The following is a 21,772-nucleotide window of genomic DNA, read 5'->3' as shown; positions in this document are numbered from 1 at the left end:
GCTTAACATTCATCATCAGGGAAATGGAAGTCAAAACAGCAGTGAGATATCACCTCACACTTGTCAGAATGGCTAAAATCAAAACACAAGAAACAACAATGTTGGTGAGGATGTAGAGGAAAAGGAACCCTCACGCACTGTTGGTGGGAATGCAAACTGGGTATTTATCCCCGGAATACAAAAACACTAATTCAGGGGGACCTGGGTGGCTCAGTCCATTGAGCCTCCAGCTTTGGCATCATTTCATGGTTCAGGAGTTTGTGCCCCACATTGGGCTCTCTGTCAGTGCAGAGCCCATTTTGGATCCTCTGCCTTCCTCTCTCTGCCCCCCACCCCCACTCATACTTAATTCTCTCTTTCTCAAAAATAAACAAACATTAGAAAAAAATGGAAAAAAAAACCCCACACTAATTCAAATGGATACATGCACCTCTATGTTTATACCAGTATTATTTACAATAGCCAAATTATGGAAGTAGCCCAGGTATCCATGGATAGATTTATGGATAAAGAAGATGTGATACACGTGCGTGCACGCACACGCACACACATACACAAACACACACAGGGGGAATATTATTCATCCATAAAAAATGAAATCTTGTCATTTGCAACAACATGGATGGAGCTAGAGGGTATACTGCTGACTGAAGTAAGTTAGAGAAAAACAAATACTAAATGATCACACTCTTGTGGAACTTAAGAAACAAAACAAACGATCAAAGGAAAAGAGAGAAACTGAGAAACAGACTATTAACTTAGAAAACAAACTGATGGTTACCAGAGGGGAGGAGGGTTGGAAAGATGGTGAAATAGGTGATGGGGATTAAGTGCAATTGTTGTGACGAGTGCTGGGTGTAATATGGATGTGTTGAATCCCTGTATTGTACACCTGAAACTAATATAACACTGTTAACTATGCCGGAATTAAAATAAAAATTTTAGGGGCGCCTGGGTGGCTTAGTCGGTTAAGCGTCCGACTTTCGCTTAGGTCATGATCTCGCGATTCGTGGGTTCAGGCCCCACGTCGGGCTCTGTGCTGACTGCCAGTTCAGAGCCTGGAGCCTGTTTCAGTCTGTGATTCCCTCTCTCTCTGACCCTCCCCTGCTTACGCTGTCTCTCTCTCTCTCTCCTAGAAATAAATTAAAAAAAATTAAAAAAATTAAAAAATAAATAAAAAATAAAAATTTTAATATCCTGGGTTTTAACTGTACTTTGCTGCTAGATAATTAAGTAAATCCTAAACAAGTTTACTTTGTTCTGATTTTTCTGTAATGTAATAATGTGTAATGTAATAATATGGAATGTAATACTTAGAGGAAGTACTTGAGAAATTTAAAAAGTTAGTACATTTTGTCCTATTATCCAGAATTTGCATTTATATCTCAGGAAGTACAATAAGGGAGAAGAACTTAAAATGTTATACGAGAATTGTTATATTAAAACATATTATAAATTATATGACATAGAGATCTATAATTTTTTTAAAGCATCACACTCAGATCATTCTTGTAAGTTAGTTCTATTTAATTGTCAAAGGATAGTTGGTTTTTATGTTTTTCAGAGTATAGACCATTGGAAAAAAATGGAAAAGTCTCCAGATCATTCTGTGAAACTAGCACAACCTTAAGTTTGTCAAAGTGAACTTAAGCCTAATAGAGATAATACAGACACACCGTTCATGTATGCATGTGCATGTGCACACAAACATATGTGTTAGAAGTCCAAATAAATTATTAGCAAATTGAATAAAAAAATTGTATATGTGATTGGGAAGAGTTTATCTCAGAAATGTAAAGGTGACTCTATACCATGAAACCTGCCCATAGCTCGTTACATCAGCACATTAGAGGTGCTGAATTTTTGATTATATCAGTAGATGAATTTTTTTTCAAGCCAGAGCACATGAGAGGGTCATAGGGAGAGAGAGAGAATCTTAAGCAGTCTCCACATGCTCAGCTTAGAGCCTTATGTGGGGTTCAATCTTGTAACTGTGAGATCACGACCTGGACCAAAATCAAGAGTCGGATGCTTAACTGACTGAACCACCCAGGTGCTCTGTGATTATGTCAGTAGATGGTTTTAAAAAGAGAGGGAAATCATTTGATAAAAATATGACAGCTTCACTCAGAAATGCAAATTAAAACAACAATGAGATAACATGTAGAACTGCCAGTATGTAGGGAAATGAGCATTCATACTTTGTAGTATAATTTGTTACTTGTAGGAAAAAACTGATAATAGTTATTGAAATAAGAATGCACATTATCCTTTAAGTACCCTCACTTTTGGGAATCAATCCTTTTTAAAAAAAGTTTTTTTAACATTTTTAAACATTTTTAACATCTCTCTTCTGAGAGACAGAACACGAGTGTGGGAGGAGCAGAGATAGGGAGATGCAGAATCTGAAGCAGGCTCCAAGCTCTGAGCTGTCAGTGCGGAGCCTGAACTCAAGAATCATGACCTGAGCCGAAGTCAGACGCTTAACTGACTGAGCTACCCCAGCAACCTAGAATTATTCCTACAAAATATAGTGTAATAGTATTTACTATAATACTGATATATACTTTTATGGTATATTAGGATTATATGCAAGGACTTCTTGTTTTGGAAACAGTATGAATGACTGTTGATCACTTGGAGGAGGCATTGAATGAATTATTTTCCATCTGTACTGTGGAATATGATACATCCATGGAAGGAGATCCATGGTGGTATTATTATATTATGGGGTGAAGAATAACAAATTATGGATTATTATGCACAGTAATCCATTTTTTTGTAAAAAGAAAGGCTATATACATAATGTTTACATGAGCAGTGGGAAATTTGTGGAAGGACTGGGTAAAGAGAGGTGGTGCGATTGGTAAAGGGGGAATCATTAAGTTTTTCTAGATGTGTTCTACAGTGTTTGATTTATTACAAAGAACATTTGTTATCTTTGTAATAATCACATTTAAATGAAGGAAAAAATGTTAAATTCAGAGTATAAGGATGTGAGTTCTCAAGCTCAATTTGGCTAGAGATATGAAAAATTTTTTAAATGTTATACTTTTTGCTGTAGAGAATACTTGTAATCATTTCCATTTATGAACATTATCACAGATTACTTTTGAAAATAAAGATATTTCATATTAACAGATGGTGGCTTTAATGATTTTTTCTTTTGTAGCAACTTCGTTCCAACATCCAAGAAATGGAGAAGCTTTGTTTGAAAGTCCGAAAGGATGACCTACTCCTTCTGAAGAGAATGATAGACCCTGTTAAAGAAGAAGCATCAGCAGCAACAGCAGAATTTCTTCAACTCCATCTGGAATCTGTAGAAGAACTTAAGAAACAGTTTAATGATGAAGAAACTTTATTACAGCCTTCTTTGACCAGATCCATGACTGTTGGTGGTAACGTACTAAGTCTTATTCTTGATCATAGTAATGCAGTTAATTAAAGTTCGCCATCTTGTATAGTTGTTCCAGATATGTGAGTCTCCAGGGAGCACCTTCTGTTTCAGTATGCTGAATTGTTGGACCCGGAGTGTGCCTAGAAATGCGTATCCTAGAAGTTTTGCAGGATAAAAAATTTAAGACTGTGCTGTATAGAGCGGAACTTGGAGGCTGCAAGTACCTATTTGTCTATATATTGAAAATAAATGTTAAATATTTCCTAAGGAGAATGTCATTCTGGATTGCAGCGTATACCCCCTTCATCTCCTGGTGCAGGAGTAGCCTAATAAGGCACACCACTTTCTTTGGCATTCTGATTTTCTTTCATAGTGGATGTTAGATCTATCTCCCAGCTCAGTTTTCTGAGTTTAACTAATAACATTAAAGAGAATCTGCATTGAGGGTCATGCTATCAGCTTTTATGAAGTGATACTCTAAGGAACAGTCCAGCAAAACTTGTCATTATATCACTTTTAAGGATATAATTGATAATTGTTAATTGCATTATAGTAATGCCTTTAAAAGGAACACACACACAAAATTCTTGGTTTAATACATAGTAGTACTTGGAAGCAGTACTGGATGGCATAACTGATAAGGTTTTTCTACTTGAGTTATTTACTGGAAAGCTTAAATCTGAATTTTTTTTTAGCTACCAAAAGCCAAATTTTTTAACTGTCCTGGCTTTGTTTTATAATTGCTCTTTTCATTTTTTCTTCTTTGTTTCTCTTCGAATTATGCTATCTTGTTACATTTTACATATGTTCTAAGATGCCTTGAATCTTAGTGGAAAAAGTAGAGTATAAGTAAATTACAAATTAGAATAGAATCTGAAGGATGTTATACCTGCTGAGTTTTCCTCTTTTCATTTATGTAGTAGGCTCCTGTACCATTCCCTGTCTCCAAAACTAGATTATTTTTAATGTTATATTTTCAGTGCTAATGACACAATAATTTACAGAAAGTCAAAATTTAGAAATTAGAGGAAGCATTTAGGTCATCATCCAGACTTTCTTGGTAATCTTACTTTTATTGTATCCTTAGTACCTAGCACATAGTGCTTGACACATAGTGGACCATAAGTAAATACTTCATAAATGTGAATAAATAAGTATTTTTTTGGAGACAATTTTGTAATTTCACACGTGCCATACTACACTCTGTGATAACCAGTATCTAAAGTATTGTTTTGGAGAGAAGGAAGTGTTAATTCTTAGCGCCTTGCTTTATTTGGGAAGAATGCTTTTTGATAGTTTGTGGTTATTGATTATATTATTCTGTCCATATATATCACCACCATATTGATGAGGCTAAATGCTGTTCATATATCATTAATGTGAACTGATACTTTATATGCATGTTGAGAGAAATTGGGCTTCCATGTGATTAAGCAGCTAGCTTATTCACCTAGACATTGTGACAGTTGTGATAGTGGTAACAACAGTGAAGATATGTTGGATTTTCTAGAAAGAGTTGCTGACATCAGTTTCTTTTGCTGTTTAGTTTTGAATTGCCCATCACTAGCAATTACGTAAGAAACAAAAATTTTGAGTCCTGAGAGCTTCTCACAATATGACACTATTCTAATACTTGCTTTAATTTGCATTTTATTATTGCATTATTTGAGTATCTGTCAGTAGGATTGTTTGGGCTCAACAGACTTGGATTTGTAGATCCTCAGAAGACCTGGGTGATTATTAGAAAAAAGCAGCTTACCCAGTTTGGTGGCAATTAAGTATCTTTGTAGGCAGCTGACTGGTGTTAAAAATATGTTTTATATATTGGCAAAATTTGAGGAAGCATGTGTACAGAGAAAATGAAAAAGATTGGGGCAGAGAATGAAGATGAGGGAGAAGAAATGGTGAAATTCATTTCCAACTCTACTGATTCTCAAACTTCTCAAATCATGGACCATCAAATTAGCTAAAGACATAATCACTTGCCACTGGGAGAAACTACACAATTAAATCTCTGTAGCTAGTGCTGATTTGATTGAGACAGTCCATTTATTTAAAAAAAAAAAACCCACCTAATTTTACCTGAAACAATGTGTAGAATGTCAAATTCCAAATGGTCAGATTGTGCTTTGACTGAATCCATTGCTAGCATTTAAGCAGTTAAAATGAACTGTCTTACCAAATGCCTGAGTATTTCACCAAATGTGAGAATTTGTACAAAGTTGCCTTAACCCAGTAATATTATTAACAAATAAATGAGAAAACGAGAAAGGAAGAGAATAATGAAAACAAAGGAACTAATTTACATAAGACCTTAATAGTGGGGTAGGAGCTGGGTTCGCTCCATGTGTGGTCTTCTGACTATGGACTCTTTTCTGTCATTCTACATGTTTTTGTCTGTGTTTTCTGGTTTTTCTTTGTTTTTACTTTAGATACTCATTATAGTAGTGACAGCCTATACAGAAAAATGTGTTTGATTTGCATAGAAGTTAAGTGCCTTAAAATACTTCTTCCTTTAAAAATTCAATCTGATTTTAAATAAATTGGTTGGAAATATCAGCAGAGATTCAGGAGCAATGTTGCTGCATTTCCATGAGTGAGATCGAAATACAAAAATAGTTTTTCATTTACAGATAGAAATAACAAGTAGAATAGGATGTTTTATGTTCTCTGGAGAGTAAAAGAAGCTTATTAAGTTTAGGGAGAAGCTGTGATGATTTTGCTATTTCTTTTGTCCAGATTCTGAGAGTTCCTAAAGCAAATCTTCTCTGCCAATCTTGCTTGGGCTGAGAAACTCCTTATGTTTCACTTGTGTGTCTAGTTTCATTTTTAGCATACTGCTTCCCACCAAGAGAAGTGATGAGCCTACAAATTTGATTTGTATTTAGAAAGGTGTATCAGGTCATACAGAGTGAATCAGTGCTTTTCTCCATCTTTGTCTTTCCTACTTCCCATCCGGCACATACAGCTCACCAGTGCAATAGGAACAGAATCTTATTACATTTTAAACAAATATTCACAAAAGAAAAGAATCCAATCTTAAAACTGCTGGGAACTTCAGACTGCATATTGAATTTGATAAAATATCAGATTTTATCACAAGTATATATACATGTGGTGAACAGTTTTGTGAAACACGTGGATAGTTTTGTATATTATTCAGAAGATATGTTTTCTATTGGCTTTAATTTTCTTAAAAATCCTCCTTTACTACCAAGTTAAGCCATGACTCAGAAGTCATTTTATTTTGATAGATACGTTGATATAGATGATCAGTAGATTAATTTCACTATTTTTAAGCTGTCAGAACATGACAAATTCAGGAAATGCTTTTGAATTAATTTAGATTTATAATGAAACTTTCCCTAACATAGTGAGGTTTAGTGGAAACTTTTTATATGTTGTGTTGTAATTCTTAGTAGAATCATTGCCTTTCATGAAATAGGGAGAGAGACAAAGAAAGGATGTTTGGACATATAGAGAGAAGGGAAAAGTCTTATGTCTGTGTTATTAACAACTAAAAATATCTTAATATTTTTACTACAAATAGTAAATAATGTAGTAAATAATAAGGTTTTGTAGTAAATGATATGGTTTTAAAACTGGAGTTTGAAAAACAGTGGTGAGATGTGTATGTATTCTACATGCCCTTTACATTTGGAGTTGTCATGTGGGTGGAACTGTCTTAAATTATTTCATCATATAAAACAGTAGCAATTTTGACTTCTGTGGGCAGGATAAATTCTTCATCCTTCTTTCCTGCAGCTGTAATCTGTCTCAGTGCTTTCCATCATCATGTCTGTAGCAATTTCTAAATGTTCAAAGTCCACGAATGTTCACTATGGTACTGATTTCTAATATAAGCTGGAATAAATGAATTATGGAAGTTGTAGATATTAAAGGGTTTCTTTCTTGTTAGTTATGCCTCAAATTGATTAGTGATGTTCAGAGTTGTAAGTTTACAGCAGGATTTTCCATGGAATAGAACAGATTTCTTTGTTCTGAGATTCCATTTGAACTAAGATGCATACGCAGTTTGGTTTCAAGTGAGACGTAAATGATATAAACATTTCTTATTTTTTACAAAGGGAAATCGTTTATGTTTGCTTAAAATACCAAACATTTCCCACCCCTTCAATTTTGAGATCATGAATTTATGTATGACAGTCTCCCCTCATTTTGTTATATACCCGAGCATATTTCATTTAAATCCTCTGTAATAGTATAAGGGTTATGGCTTATAAAAATTCTTAGAGTGGATGTTGTATTTACAAAGTTCTGCTTTTATACTTGGTCTGATAAGGATATCATTATTCATCATCTTATTAAAGAAGTGAAGTTCTTATTACAATAGAAATATTAAGTGGAAGAGCAGTCTTAGAGTAATTCATTTATCTTGATTGATATGAAAATGAAAATCTTTATGTGATATGTTAGGACATAGGGTAAGTAACTCTTTTAAACATTTGTGAAAATCAGAGGACTTTTAAAGTATTGGATATTTGTCATAATGTTGTAATGTCAAATCTACTCAGTATCTGATGTTTTTGCTCTTCCTGTAAGATAAGGAAGTGTATTCAGAGAAGTTAAAATTCAAAACTGAAAGAACACTGTCAGTTCTGATAAGCCTACAAAATACTTTTTTAATCAACTGACTGTGCCCTTCCTAAACAATTCAGGTCATTTTCCTTGAGAGGCAAAATATTCATAAGTTTCAAAAGTAAAATAGTAATGCAGTTTTATAACATGCCATCAGTTATTGGCTAGGATGAAAAAAGAAATTGAGAAGAAGATGAACTTAACGAGTTATAATGACTTTAGGAGTAGATCAGGTGTCATGTGTCACTATGTCATGTCCTTGCTTACAACATTTCACTAGGTCTCCACTGTCTGTCAGATAAAGCCCAAAGTCTTTAACTGGCCTGTAAAGCTCATCCTAAACATCTACTTAAATTTTCTGTGTTTGTAACTCTGTGCCTCCTACTTTAACTTTTGGCAAGACCAACCTCCTGATTTTTATGTTAAGCTATATTGTTTGTCCTTTTGAAGGCCTTTTTTCTTTGTCTTGTAAGATCACCTTTTTTAGGAAGCTATTTCATAAACTGCACACACCAGCCTGGGTCAAATGCCATCCCAGGCGTGGAACTCTCAAAATACTGTATGTATCTATATCTCTTTATCTAAATGCCATTGTACTCTTTTATTGTTTTAGGACTGTCTTTTTGTATGTCTAACTCTTCTAGAATATGTTCCGTAAGAGCATCTACTTTGTGTTAATTTTTCATCTCTGGTACCCAGCACAATGGGTGGTCAGATAACCTTAAAGTGGTAGGTATTTTGAGCTTGAAGTAAGGGGGACAAAAGGAAATTAGACCTCCAGATCTCTTCTTTCCATTGCCACTGCCACTGTCCCAGAGCATCATCATTTTGCGCTGGACATATTGCACAGCCTCCCAACTGGTTTTCCACTCTCTGTTTTTTTTACCTTTCAACTTCACACTATAGCTATGGCTCCCTTTCTGAATCTGAAATCTGATGATTGGCACCCTCCACCTTCCCAGTATTCTTCAACTCCTTTTAATAATTCCATATTGATCTTATGAGAAAACCAAGATTCTTTAACATAATTTACAATACCATGAATAATGTCACCTTAGATTTTTTTCCCTCACCCTTTGCTTTTCTCTTTCATAGTCTGTCCTTCAGTGGAATTCTTTTCAGTTCCCAAACCTATGCACATATTATTCTCCCTGACCTAAATACTCTCTGCTTCTCCCTCCACCTTTGCCTTGTTTCTCCTATGGCATTTCTGTTCATCTTTAGGCTTCAGCTTCAAAACTTCCCAACTAGTCTTCTCCCCTCCCTACATCTAGGTTAAATACCTCTCTTTTGTGCTCACATAGCATTCCGTATTTACTTGTACCATAGTTCTTATCAGACTATACTGAACTTGCCTATTAACATGTCTGTATTGTACACAGTATGGTAAGCGTCCTTAATAATAGCAGCAGTAGCAATGGCTATTTATTGTAGTAGTAACTGTTTATTAACCCATTTGTACTGAATATTTAAGTCAGGCACAGTGCAAAGTAAATATCTTATTTTTATTGTTTAATTTTTTGAAGTTTTTATTTATTCACTTAAGTAATCTCTATACCTAACATGGGGCTTGAACTCACAACCCTGAGATGAAGAGTCACATGCTCTTCCAACTGAGCCAGCCAGGTGCCCCTTTCACTTTATTTTAAAAATGAGGAGGGGCTCTTGGGTGACTCAGTCAGTTAAATGCCCAACTCTTGATTTAGGCTCAGGTTATGATCTCATTGTTTGTGGGTGCAGGTCCTGTGTTGGGCTCCATGCTGACAGTGTGGAGCCAGCTTGGGAGTCTCTCTTTTCCCTCTCTCTCTCTGCCCCTCCCCTGCATGCATGCATACGTGTGCTCGCTTTCTCTCAAAAATATATAAAGTTTAAAAAAATTAAAATGAGGAAAATGAGTCAAAGAGCTAGTAAATAGCCAAACCGGGACCCAAACCAGGTCTTTTTGACTAGGTCCATGCTCTTAACCACTATACTACGTTGACTCTCTGGAACTGTTTTTATGGTTTACCATTGTGTCTGTAGTACCTTTGCACACTGATTGGCATTTAGTAGACATTCTGTACATATCAGTTTAATGAGTGAATGATTGGTAAATGAGTGAATGGTTGGTAAAAACCAATCCTCTATGCAAGGAAATAGAGACTTGATGGTAGAGTTTGTAGTATAAATTAATTCATCATCGCAGTTTTAATGAGGAAGGCCTTAGTGGGTTGATGACTTTTTATGTTTATTTTTTGAGAGAGAGAAAGAGAGGAAAAGAAGAGAGCAAGCTGGGGATGAGCAGAGAGAGAGGGAAAAAGAAATCCCAAGCAGGCTCCACACTGTCAGCATGGAGCCTGATGTGGGGCTTGATCTCACGAATGTGAGATCATGACCCAAACTGAAACCAAGAGTCAGATCCTTAACTGATTGAGCCATCCAGGTGCCCTGATGACATTTTAAAACTCAAAAGACAGAAGTAGTGGGGACACAGCCTAGAAAAATGAGGAGAAGTATAGATAATATGTACGAAAATATACACAGTGTTCGTTTGATGACAAATTTGTTACCCAAAATGATTTTCATTGCAAACAACACATCAGTCTTCTACTTTTAACACCTTATGAATCTGGTATTTATTACTAAAATACCCAAAGAAAAGGCTAATGATTTAGCATTGAAAATGTGAAACCTATTTCTACTGAGTATCTCTGTGTGGAATGCTGGCCAATCAGAATAGTTCTTCTTCGGTGCTCCTTCCACACCTACCCCTAATTATTCAGATTGGGTAGATGGCATTTGTAGCCATTTTTTTGAGGTGATTTTGTAGAATAATCAAAGAAAAAAAGTTGTTAACTTATGAACAATATCCCCATAGGTAAACCTATTTTTATAGAATAATCAATTTACTGTTAGCCTGAATTCAGTTAGTTAGCATTTTACATGGAAATTGTTCTACAAAATTGATTTATGCTATCCACTTTCTAACCAAGCACATAAACCCTAAACACGGGGCTGTGTTCATTCAGGAACATTTCACACTGCTGAGGCTGAAGATGATCCTCAGAACATGACTCAGGTATATGCGTTGCCTGAAATTCCTCGAGATCAAAATGCTGCAGAATCATGGGAAACCTTGGAAGCGGTATGTAAAAAATTGTTTTCATTTTGGTAGCTGTGAGGCATAAAAATAAGTAACTTCTTTTTTCTCTGTCTCTTTTTAAGGACTTAATTGAACTTAGCCAACTGGTCACTGATTTCTCTCTCTTAGTGAATGTAAGTATAATTGTTTTTGGCTCAGAAATGTTAGATTAGTATAATAGGCTTTTATCAATTACCAAGCTTTTTATTAGAATGTTAATAGAAGTTACAATTTTTAAGACTTGTATTGAGTCATGGATAAAAAGCCTAACAGTCCTCAACTTCCAGATCAATTTAATAAACATTTATCAAACATTTGTTATATAGAAGGCACTGTGTTAGATCCTTGGCACTAAGGATCTGATAAGGTTAGCTATAGAAATAGATGAGACCTATTCTCTGTCTCCAAGGATGTACAGTGAGTGGGTGGAGATAAGCTTGGACTCCAAAACCTGAAATTTCAAATATGATTGTTAAATGCAAAAATGAGATATAAAGGGAAATATTATCAGCTCTAAGAGAAACATTTAATTCCAAGGGAGGGAGGCAGGGGTTGTGAGGTGGAAGTATTAAGGGTATCTTCATGAGATAGGTAGAATTTGCTTGAGCCTTTGAAAACTGAGTAAAATGTCCACAGATGGGAGTGGGAAGGGGTGTATTAGAAAACAGCTGAAGACCTGGAGTAGAGAAATGTGGGGCCTTCAAGAATAACCAGTGTTGCAGTATAACCAAAGGATGAGATACTATGGGCAAGCAAAGCAGGGAGCGTGAGGGCCACATTGATATGGTATTGCAGGCCATACCAAAGAATTTTAACTTAAACTTGTAGACATTAAGGAGCCAATATAAAAAAATTTTTTTAATATAATTTATTGTCAAGTCGGCTAACATACAGCGTATGTTACATACAGTGAGCTTTTGGTTTGGGGGGTAGATTCCCATGATTCATCGCTTACATACAATACCCAGTACTCATCCCAACAAGTGCCCCCCTCAATGCCCATCACCCATTTCCCCCTCTCCCCTGGCCAGTATAAATGTTTAAGCAGGTTAGAGTGATAAGCAGGTTCACACTGCAAATGGTAGTCTTAACCATTAGCAGTGTGAATAATGACCCCGGGAAGGGAGATAATAGGTGGGATGGCCAATTAGGAATCAATAGCAAGAATTTCACAAAGAGCAATGACAATACAATATAAAGTTAAAGGCCAGCTGAGAGATATTTCTGGGGTAGACTTAGTAGAAATTGGAAGAAGATGGAAGACTCAAAACATTTAGGCTTTATTATGTACAATTGGGTATCCAATGTGATCCAATGACATTACTAACACAGACTAGGGAACATAAAGTAGATTTGGTGGGAAAGACAGAATAGATTCTCTGTCATTATTTTTCTAATTATTATTTTTCCTTCCCAGGAAGTATGGAAAAATTGATTATATGAGTATGTGTGTATACGTCTGTATGCACACACAGGAGCAAACCTGTATCTGTTTATGCTTTTGTCTGGTTTAGTCCCTCCCCCCCCTTTTTTTTAATTGAGAGAGCGTGAATGCAGGGAAGGGACAGAGAGAGAGGGAGAGAGAATCCCAAGCAGGTACAGTGCTCTCAGCACAGAGCCCTATGTGGGGCTCGATCTCATGAACCATGAGATCATGATCTGAACTGAAATCAGGAGTCGGGTACTTAACCGACTGTGCCACCTAGGCGCCCCTAGTTCTTTGTTCTTGATCAAACTGTGATTTAGGGGTTTTATATCTGTGAGTTATGATTTCCCTGATGCCTGGCTTTCAAGGATAAGAAGTCCCTTGATTACACAATCTCAGAACTGGCATTGGAAAGGATTTACGAGGCCAGCTAATCTAATTTTTCTGCTCTTGCCCCAGCAAGATATCATATAGATAGTTTTTTGCCTTTTTTGAACAATTACAGTGTGGGGATACTTTGTACTTCAGCCATTCCATTTGAAGACTACCTCTTGGAAGTTCGATTTTGTGTAAGCTCTGCCCTATCATAACTTCCCTCTGGTACTTTTGCCCTCTGGGAGTCATAGACTGAACAACCTTTGTCATTTTTCCATATAAAATTTTCCAACTTTTTGAGACCAACATTATCCTTCCTCACCCTGTCACACCTCATCATATTTTTTTTTCTTTTAAGAATTCTTGATTCTCTAATGTGTTCCTTCTCTAATATGATTTCTTGGCTTTTTAGTGCTAGTGCCTTCCTTTGCTTGTTTTCTAGTTTTTGTATTTTTTCTTGACATCTAATGCCTAAAATTGAACATCAGTAAATTGTTTAAAGCATTTTCCTTTTTTGATGCTTCTAAGTCAGAAGAAGCAAAATGCCTGAGGGTTTTGAATTAGGTGTCTGTACAATCTACCAGTATACTTGCATGTCAAAGGGAATGATACGACAAGAATCCCAAAATATTTGTTGTTTCAGAATTAATATTTATTCAGTTATTGTAACTCATAATCTCTGATCTAATGCACTTCCTAAAATCTGTGCATGTGTGATTACACAAATACACATTTGTCAAAAGTCATTGGTATCTACACATTAAAATGTGTGTTATATAAATTATACTTCAATAAAGTTGATTTAAAAAACAAACTAAACATGTACAAAGTCTTCTCATTCCAGACAAATATATTTCCCTTCCAGCGGGATAGGCACATGAAAGGAAAATTGAGGGTTTGTGGCCATTTAACAATTATATATCCGATTGGGTTATGTTAGAAGCTCCTAACCCGTAATCTAAGGAAGGTTCGTGTAGAAAGACTTTGGCTATAGCCATAGTTCTATACAAATGTCCTATTTATAATAATCTGTGTGAGGACATGGGACAGAATGCTATTAGGCAGAAACTCAAAGGAGAACCCCTGATTACTCTTTCCAGGGTGGTTGAGTTCTCATGACCACATGCTCAGGGACTCACAGAAGCTCCATTTAGGCTCCTAATGACTTGGAAACATAAGCAGAGTGACCACATCCCTTTCATTATCATCACATGGACATGATAGTATCTAGACAAATAAACCATGTGTTTTTGGAGCACTTTCTATGTGCATAGTACTGTGCTAAGTAAGCTCAGTGAAGAATAGAGAATAGTTTAAAAAAAAAAAAAAACCAATAGGGTAGTCATGATAGTCACACAACATTGTGAATGTACTATGTGAATGCAGTGAATTTCACACTTAAAATTGGTTAAAATGGTAAGTTTTATATCCTGGGGTGGTTTTTGTTTGTTTTTTACTATAATGAAAAATGAACCTACAAAGCCATTGACAGATCCAAGTGTGCTCCAATAATAAGTTAATATCTACGAAGCACCCTTCATTTTTCTTCAGCATTTAATTGCTCAAGGGCCCTCTTCTCTTCTTATAGCTGTGGAAGTAGCCCTAGTTCTTGTCAAGGGAAATTTAAAGACCTCTGGGCCTGTCACTCAATGGCATGTCACCCTTGCTGCTGGTCCAGTTTTGTCTCTACCGTCTACTTTATTCCCTATGGCTTTTACTCTGGAGGCATAAAAACTGGGATGTAATGAATTATATCAGATTAATCAGATTTATTACCTATTTTACCTTCAGGATGTTGTTTGACAGCAGTGGGTTTTGTAAAATTGATGGGAGGACTAAATGAAGTAATGTTGTTACTTCCCATCCCCTTTCCTTCCACTGACCCCAACTGCATTCCTGCTTTTGTCCCTCCTCATATGATTCCCTCTTTGGCTCCTTGCTGAGAATTAACTTTTGCCACCACCATTAACTTAGGCATTTTAGTACTATAGTCCCTACAGTTCTCTTTCCTTTTTTTTTTTTAATAGTTTATTTATTTTTGAGACAGAGACAGAGCATGAGTGGGGGAGGGGCAGAGAGAGAGGGAGACACAGAATCTGAAGCAGGCTCCAGGCTCCGAGCTGTTAGCACAGAGCCCGACGCGGGGCTCAAACCCACAAACCATGAGATCACAACCTGAGCCGAAGTCGGATGCTTAACCGACTGAGCCACCCAGGCACCCCTACAGTTCTCTTTCCTAATTGCTGAATCCTGTGATATCAGCATCCTACTTCTGCTCTGTTTATTGCCTACTCTAGGCTAATATAATCCTGAATTTCTATAAATAGTAGTCTTTGTTTCTGGGCTTTTCTGTGTATATTATTTATTGCATGTGAATAAGAATTATAGATTACATACTTCTGGAGTTCAGAACCAGGCTAGCTCAGTGTTACCTGGGTTAACCAAGATCTAAGACTAGAGTTAGCCTTGAAAGATGGCTTGAATTGAGAGTCAGGAATAAAGGAAAATAACCACACTTTTGACAATAGTTTCTTAAACCCATAGCTTTCAGCACATTAATAAAACTGTACAACTACTAGCAAGGCTGCATGACACAGAGCATTTTTATTGATGTACATAGTTTGGCGATGGATTTGTTGAATGTATTCCTGTTGGCTGATACAGAGGTGCTGGGTATCCAAGTGTTCACAACAAGCATTCAACAGAAAAACAATTTATCGGTTTTGACTTCAGATGACCAGATTGCATTCCGCTTGACAAATATTCACTTAATCACATTTTGGGGGGAATCTTAGGTGCTCCTGTAACTGCTCACTTATTTTTTTCAGGTAGATGAGGGGACCTAATTCAGTGTTTCTTAAAATGAAATCCATAGACACATTCTCAGAGTCCTTTGAGAATTCTTTTCCTTTAAAAAGAGAAGAGTCTAACTCCTTTTAAAGGGATGCCAAGAACTTATATGAGGGGCCAAAGTATAAAATGTCAGGAAGGGAGTTTGAAGATTGTCAAATGTGGGAGGCCCAGGCAGATGAAAGCAGACAAACAAATCAGAAGCAAAAAGGGGAGGTCAGTAGGTAGAGGTGAGGAGACTTCTGAGCCATTATTAGCACCTTGGTTTCCTGTCCTGGGGTAAGGTTGTGGTTGTATGGTTTGGCCGACCATCAAGAGCCAAGGACATGGTGGACTAGTGACCAAATTCAGCTCTGATGGGATCTAGTTTGGCACTCTATACACAGTGATTGACAACTGACATTAATTTGCTGCCTAATTATAATTGTGTCATTGAGTCCTCTTTACTTATGAAGCAGAATTTGAAGATACAGGCAAAGTTTGGGATTCAAGCCAAGAAGAAAAGGGGAAGAAGAAGGCAGGTCTGTACAGCTGAGGGACAGTTGTTGATCCCAGGATAGTTGCTGGTCACCTTCTACCTTATCTCTTTGTCCATATTCAAGCAAGCTTCCTGATGTCAGGGAATAAGTACTCACAGTAGTCAGGTGGGAGCTACTCCCCAGAGTGAGACAGACCTCACTGAGTGCTGGTGACTGCAGCCATAGGGGAGCATCAGTGGTCTCAGGCTTTGTTCTGTCTTGTGCTCCTTTCTCCAATTATACCAAAAGATTTTTGTGAAAAAATACTAAAATTATTTTTAAAAATTTTTTAATTTTATTTTGAGAGAAAGTGTGGATGACTGCACAAGCAGGGGAGGGTCAGAGAGAGAGGGAGAGAGAGAATCCCAAGCAGGCTACACACTGTTAGCACAGCTCCAGAGGCAGGGCTCAGTCCCACAAACCCTGAGATCATGACCTGAGCTGAAATCAGGAGTCGGGCCCTTAATTGACTGAACCACCCAAGCACCCCATGTTTTTAAGGTATTTTTAATTTTTAATTTTACTTTATTTTATTTAAAAAGAAAACAGTCATAGAGCTGCAGTGTCCAACCTTTTTTGGAAGGAGCATTAAAACAATATTTCCCTGAATCCTTGGGATGACACTGAGGTATAGAAATGACAGTAGTTCTAGCAGGCTCCATCATCTTGATGGAGTCATTTGGGGCTGAGAGAAAGGAAACATGTTGGCTCTTTCCCCTCTACCCCTCAGCTCATTAGGAAGTGGAGCTTGATGATCACATGTGATTTATCTCCTAGCACAGAATCTCAGGCCAGAATGGAAAGCGTTGAGGATGTCCCAGATAGAAACAGTGATAGAAACCCACTGTCAGAAATCCCGACAGATTGGATGTTATGAGTGCTGGCACTTATGCTTCTATGGGTGGGAAGAAGAAAGCTAACATTAAAAAAGTTTTGTCTGAGGAAAATAAAGACTGAATGAAAGAATGAATGAATGGCTAGGAGAGATCTAATGTTTTATGTCCTAAGAATTTTCAAGCCTCATAGGAAAAGTTTAATATACTTTTTAGAAAAAAAAAAAAAGGGAGTTAAGATTTCTTGAGAAGATCAGGATGACTTTTTAAATTTTTCTCCTCATAAGTCACTATCTCATTTATCCTCACTTGAACTTCATGAGGTGTATCATTATCCTTCTTGAGAGATGAGAATATTGACACCTGGATAGCTTGAGTAATCTGTCCATGGGCACACAGGGCTGGGATTTGAACACAGGATATCTGGCCAAAGGTTGTGCCCTCACCTGATTATGTACCCGATAGTGGTCTTTAAAGTGTGAGAATCAACTTGCAGCATGGCCTGGGAACTCATGAGAATTGCAAATTCTCAGGCTTCACCCAAAGTCTACTGAATCAGAAACTCAAGGGGTGGCCCCATCAGTCCGTGCTTTCAGAGGTCTTCCAGGCCATGCAGATGCACTCCCATACGTGAGAACCATTGTGGGACTTGTGTCCGACAGAAATGTGACTTTAGGGATTGTGTTAGAGATGTCAAGATAGCGGTGGAGAACACAGGAATGAAGGGATACCATGAAAGGTATAAGGTACGTACCTGGTGTACGAGAAGGGAAGGAATGTCAGTAATGCTGATAGGAAGCAACCGTGGTGAAAAATTAGCTGATTGTGTTTCATGTTCTTGACTGATGATTGGAGTTAGAAGAGTGTTACATCTGATTCAGTGTAATTTAAGAGGGCAGCCAAATACTTTAGGATTAAAGTTGAATTATTTCACAGTCATTGTAGACATAGGATTTACCTGGGATCAAAGAAGGATTCTCTTCTTTTTTCAGTGAATTGAAAAAACGCTTAAGCAGTCTATATATTGGTATGCTGGTGGTTACATGGGTTTATACATTTGTGAGAACTCATCATACAATACCCTTAAAATGGGCGCATGTTGTTGTATGTAAATTCTGTCTAAATAAAGTTTATTTAAAAATGGGAATGTGTTTCTGGGGCAAGTAATGAGTTCCTGTCGCTGGAGGTGTTTGAGCTGAAGTTCAGTAACCACTTGTGAGAAATGTAGTGGGGCTTCACCCCTCTAAGGGGAAAATCATTCCTTCTACCCAGAGATTCCATGAGTCACAAGTTCTGCTGTGTCAGAGCAGGTGCTGCCGTTTTTCGTAGAATGCTTTATTAATATGTTTGATCTGAAATATTTTAACTTGTCATGATTTTAAAATGTATTAAAGTTGTACAGGTGTGAAACTTGGGACAGTAAATTCATTTGTGGTCCCCTACTGCTCATCACAAGTGGAAAGATTTCATGACAGATCAAACTGTACTGTTTTCTCATTCCTAAAATGTAATAATTTGTATTCATTGGACCCAACGGTATCTTACTCTTCTGGCACATTTGCCTGTCTTAAATCTTTGAATCTTCAAAAAAGATAGGAAGGGTTTTTTTGTTGTTGTTGTTGTTTTTTTATCAGCCTCAATATGACACGTAAATACTTATTTGGATTTTTCTTGCAAAGTAGGTTCATTTGGAGAATAATATGTATGTTTGAATGGATTTTAGTGTGAGATGCTTTTTCCTATCAAGGTGCCACCGTTTTATTACCTAATAATTAGTCCTCTCTCTTTTTTTAATACAAGTGAATTGTACTTTCGACATAGTTTATCAGACACTATTAATGAACCACTATTCAGACTGCAAGGCTGCAGTGCACGGGATCCTGATTACAGGAATTAAAGTAGTGTGTATTGGCTGACTGCTGCTCCCCAGCAGGAACACTCACTCATAATTCCTTTGCATCTAGTCTCAGCAGGAGAAGATTGACAGCATTGAAGACCATGTCAACAGAGCTGCTGTGAATGTTGAAGAGGGAACCAAAAACTTGGGGAAGGTAAGATTCTGCTCCTGCTGACAGATCAATGGTACTCTGGCTCCCAGGAATCTTGAGTATTAACCCAATTGATCTGCTCTCTTTAATGTGGAGGGAACCAGCAATTAAGGAAATAAGGAACAAATGACACATAGGTAGCACCAGAAATCAATGACCGTTGTAATATTTTACTCTTAAGATTCGTTCTGTCGGAGGAGAAATTTTTCAGAGAATAAACCGAAGCCGCACTCGACAGCACTTTGCTGCTATAGGGATGTGTTTGCAGACATTTGGGGAATGAGGTACAGAGGGTTGCCAGAATCCAGTAGGGGCAAAAGTGTAAGGATGTGACCCTATGGGGGGAGTGGGACTATCTATTTTCCATAGAATATTGCTTTTAACCCCAGGTATACAGCATGGAATAATCTCTGTGCAACATAAAAGCAGTGGGGGTATCTGTAGCAGCTGAAACTGTTGAACTAAGCCTGCTAGATAGTTAGCGGATTGATTGTTTTGCAAGTAAAATCAATTTGTAGCAGTCCACTTTTTGTAGCTTATTTCTCTAAGTTCTGAGATCAGGAGTAATTGCAGTACCTGTGGAATACTCTCCCCCCTCCCCCCATCTCTAAGGTTAATTATGTACCAGGAGTTAAAGAGGCATTGCCAGGAGTAATGAGAGGAAAATGCACATCACCACAGGCAGATATTCTCAACTCAATTTCTAAATTGAATTTTTTTTTTTTTTTTTTTTTTTTATAGTTTCAAAATAAAAATNTTGGCCTCCTTGCAGGCTTCAAAATGGCAGGAATTGCAGCTGCACTTGGTGGTGGGGTGTTGGGCTTCACAGGTGGAAAATTGATACAAAGAAAGAAACAGAAAATGATGGAGAAGCTCACTTCCAGCTGTCCAGATCTTCCCAGCCAAACTGACAAAAAATGCAGTTAAAAACCCAACTTCAGTCTTATTGACGCCAACATGTCCATCCTAATGAGGACCTTTGCCACTGCTGGACAGTCAGTTTTGGAACATGATTATATCAAGATAGTGGCTGTAGATGTTCAAGTGGGATTGAACTGTGACAAGTGGATATAGTTTGTTGTTTGCTGGAGTGTTAATGAAGATGTTAGAGATTGAAGAGCCTGGGATGAGGGTGTGTAATGTTGTCAGGTAAAGTTTAAAGACTGCCAAGGAGCAGATTTTCTGCCTGGAAATGTGAAACTTGAACCTACAACTTTGATAAGGACTTGAGATGTATTGACATATTGGGTTATGGAAGACTAGTTTATTCCATAACGCTGACTTGGAGACCCTAAGGTTAAGTGTATTATAAATATGTTTATTTATCTCCCAAATATAGGAGAGTATTTGGCCTGTTAACAAAGAAAAGAGTGGGGAGTTTAGCAGCCTTTCTTAACTAATAAAGAAATCAGGATCTCACAAGGGGGAACAGGTGAACTGCATAGTGGAGTCCATTTGGTGATCCCTATTGCATTTGGTCCACCTGTATTTTCAGCTGAAGAATTCTAATAGTGCCAGAAAATGGAAAGAGAGGTGCAACTTCTCTTTCAGATGACTTAATTTGTGACACTGGCCCCTTCCTGAACTCTTCCTTCTGTCTCTCTTTAAATAAAGAACACAGAATCTCAGGTGGTAGGAGACTATTCAGCCAGTCACTAAGCTTGCCCTGTCAGGCTGTCTCCTGACACCTCAAAGATCCCGTGCCCTCTGCCTTCCCTCCCTTGTAATTTTTTTTAAAGGCTAGGTTTTTTTTTTAATGTTTTTTTTATTTTTGAGAGAGACAGAGACAGAGCGTGAGCAGAGGAAGGGCAGAGAGAGAGCTGAAAACACAGAATCCGAAGCAGGCTCCGGGCTCTGAGCTGTCAGCACAGAGCCCAACATGGGGCCCGAACTCATGAACCGTGAGATCATGACCTGAGCCGAAGTTGGACGCTTCACCAACTGAGTCACCCAGGTGACCCCCTCCCTTGTAATTTTGAAAACTTCTTTGACTTGTGGGATGAATTGTACCCATGTGTAATGAGGACTTTTCTCATAATCTGCTTTCTTGTACTGTCTCCTATCTCTCTTTCCTTTCATCACTCCTTCCTGTAACCTCTAGGTTACAGGGAGAAAAAAAAAAGGAAGAGAAATCTCCAAATATTTCCAACATTGTTAGAGTTTGAGGTAAAAAATAAGCAGAGGGTAGGGGGACATGAGATCACTTCTTGGGGACCTCTTACAATTTCAAGAGACTGATATACCTGCCACACCCTAAGTCTTCCCAGCTGGCCCTTGGAGTGAAGAACCAGCTGTCTACCTCGCTTCTATTACTACCATCCTTTTCCCCAGGCTTTGCTGTCTCCTATGCTTTCCTTCACTTTTCACAGCTGCTATTTCTTCCCAAGAATGGCGTTCTTACCTGCTTTTTCTCACATTCAAGATGAGAGACAAAGCCTGGTGCCAAGACTCAGTCCTCATGAAGGATTTGCGGTGCTAATCCTGACCGAGCAAGCATGACCCAGCCCAACCCAGTGTCTGTCTTATGAAATAGCAAAAAGATTTTAAATTTGGGAGAAAAGAATTGAAAATCACAGGTAGCCTCATTCTGTACCCCCAACTCATT

General features: G+C 37.5%; 1 protein-coding gene across 1 annotated transcript in view; it reads left to right on the top strand.

The window, feature by feature from the left end:
• STX17 (syntaxin 17) overlaps positions 1–20,604 on the top strand; it is a 53,115-nt gene extending 32,511 nt beyond the window's left edge. Inside the window, exons 3-7 of the mRNA XM_077756053.1 lie at positions 3,173–3,398; positions 11,005–11,120; positions 11,201–11,251; positions 19,084–19,170; positions 19,909–20,604. Of these exons, the coding sequence (XP_077612179.1) occupies positions 3,173–3,398; positions 11,005–11,120; positions 11,201–11,251; positions 19,084–19,170; positions 19,909–20,094 (666 nt within the window). The 3' untranslated portion in view covers positions 20,095–20,604. The remainder of the gene's footprint in view (positions 1–3,172; positions 3,399–11,004; positions 11,121–11,200; positions 11,252–19,083; positions 19,171–19,908) is intronic.
• The last annotated feature ends 1,168 nt before the right edge of the window (positions 20,605–21,772 follow it).

The sequence above is a fragment of the Crocuta crocuta genome, unplaced genomic scaffold (assembly GCF_008692635.1).
Source record: "Crocuta crocuta isolate KB4526 unplaced genomic scaffold, BGI_CrCroc_1.0 scaffold431, whole genome shotgun sequence".
In the NCBI taxonomy this organism is placed as follows: Eukaryota; Metazoa; Chordata; class Mammalia; order Carnivora; family Hyaenidae; genus Crocuta; species Crocuta crocuta.
This window is presented reverse-complemented; position numbering and strand designations above follow the sequence as displayed.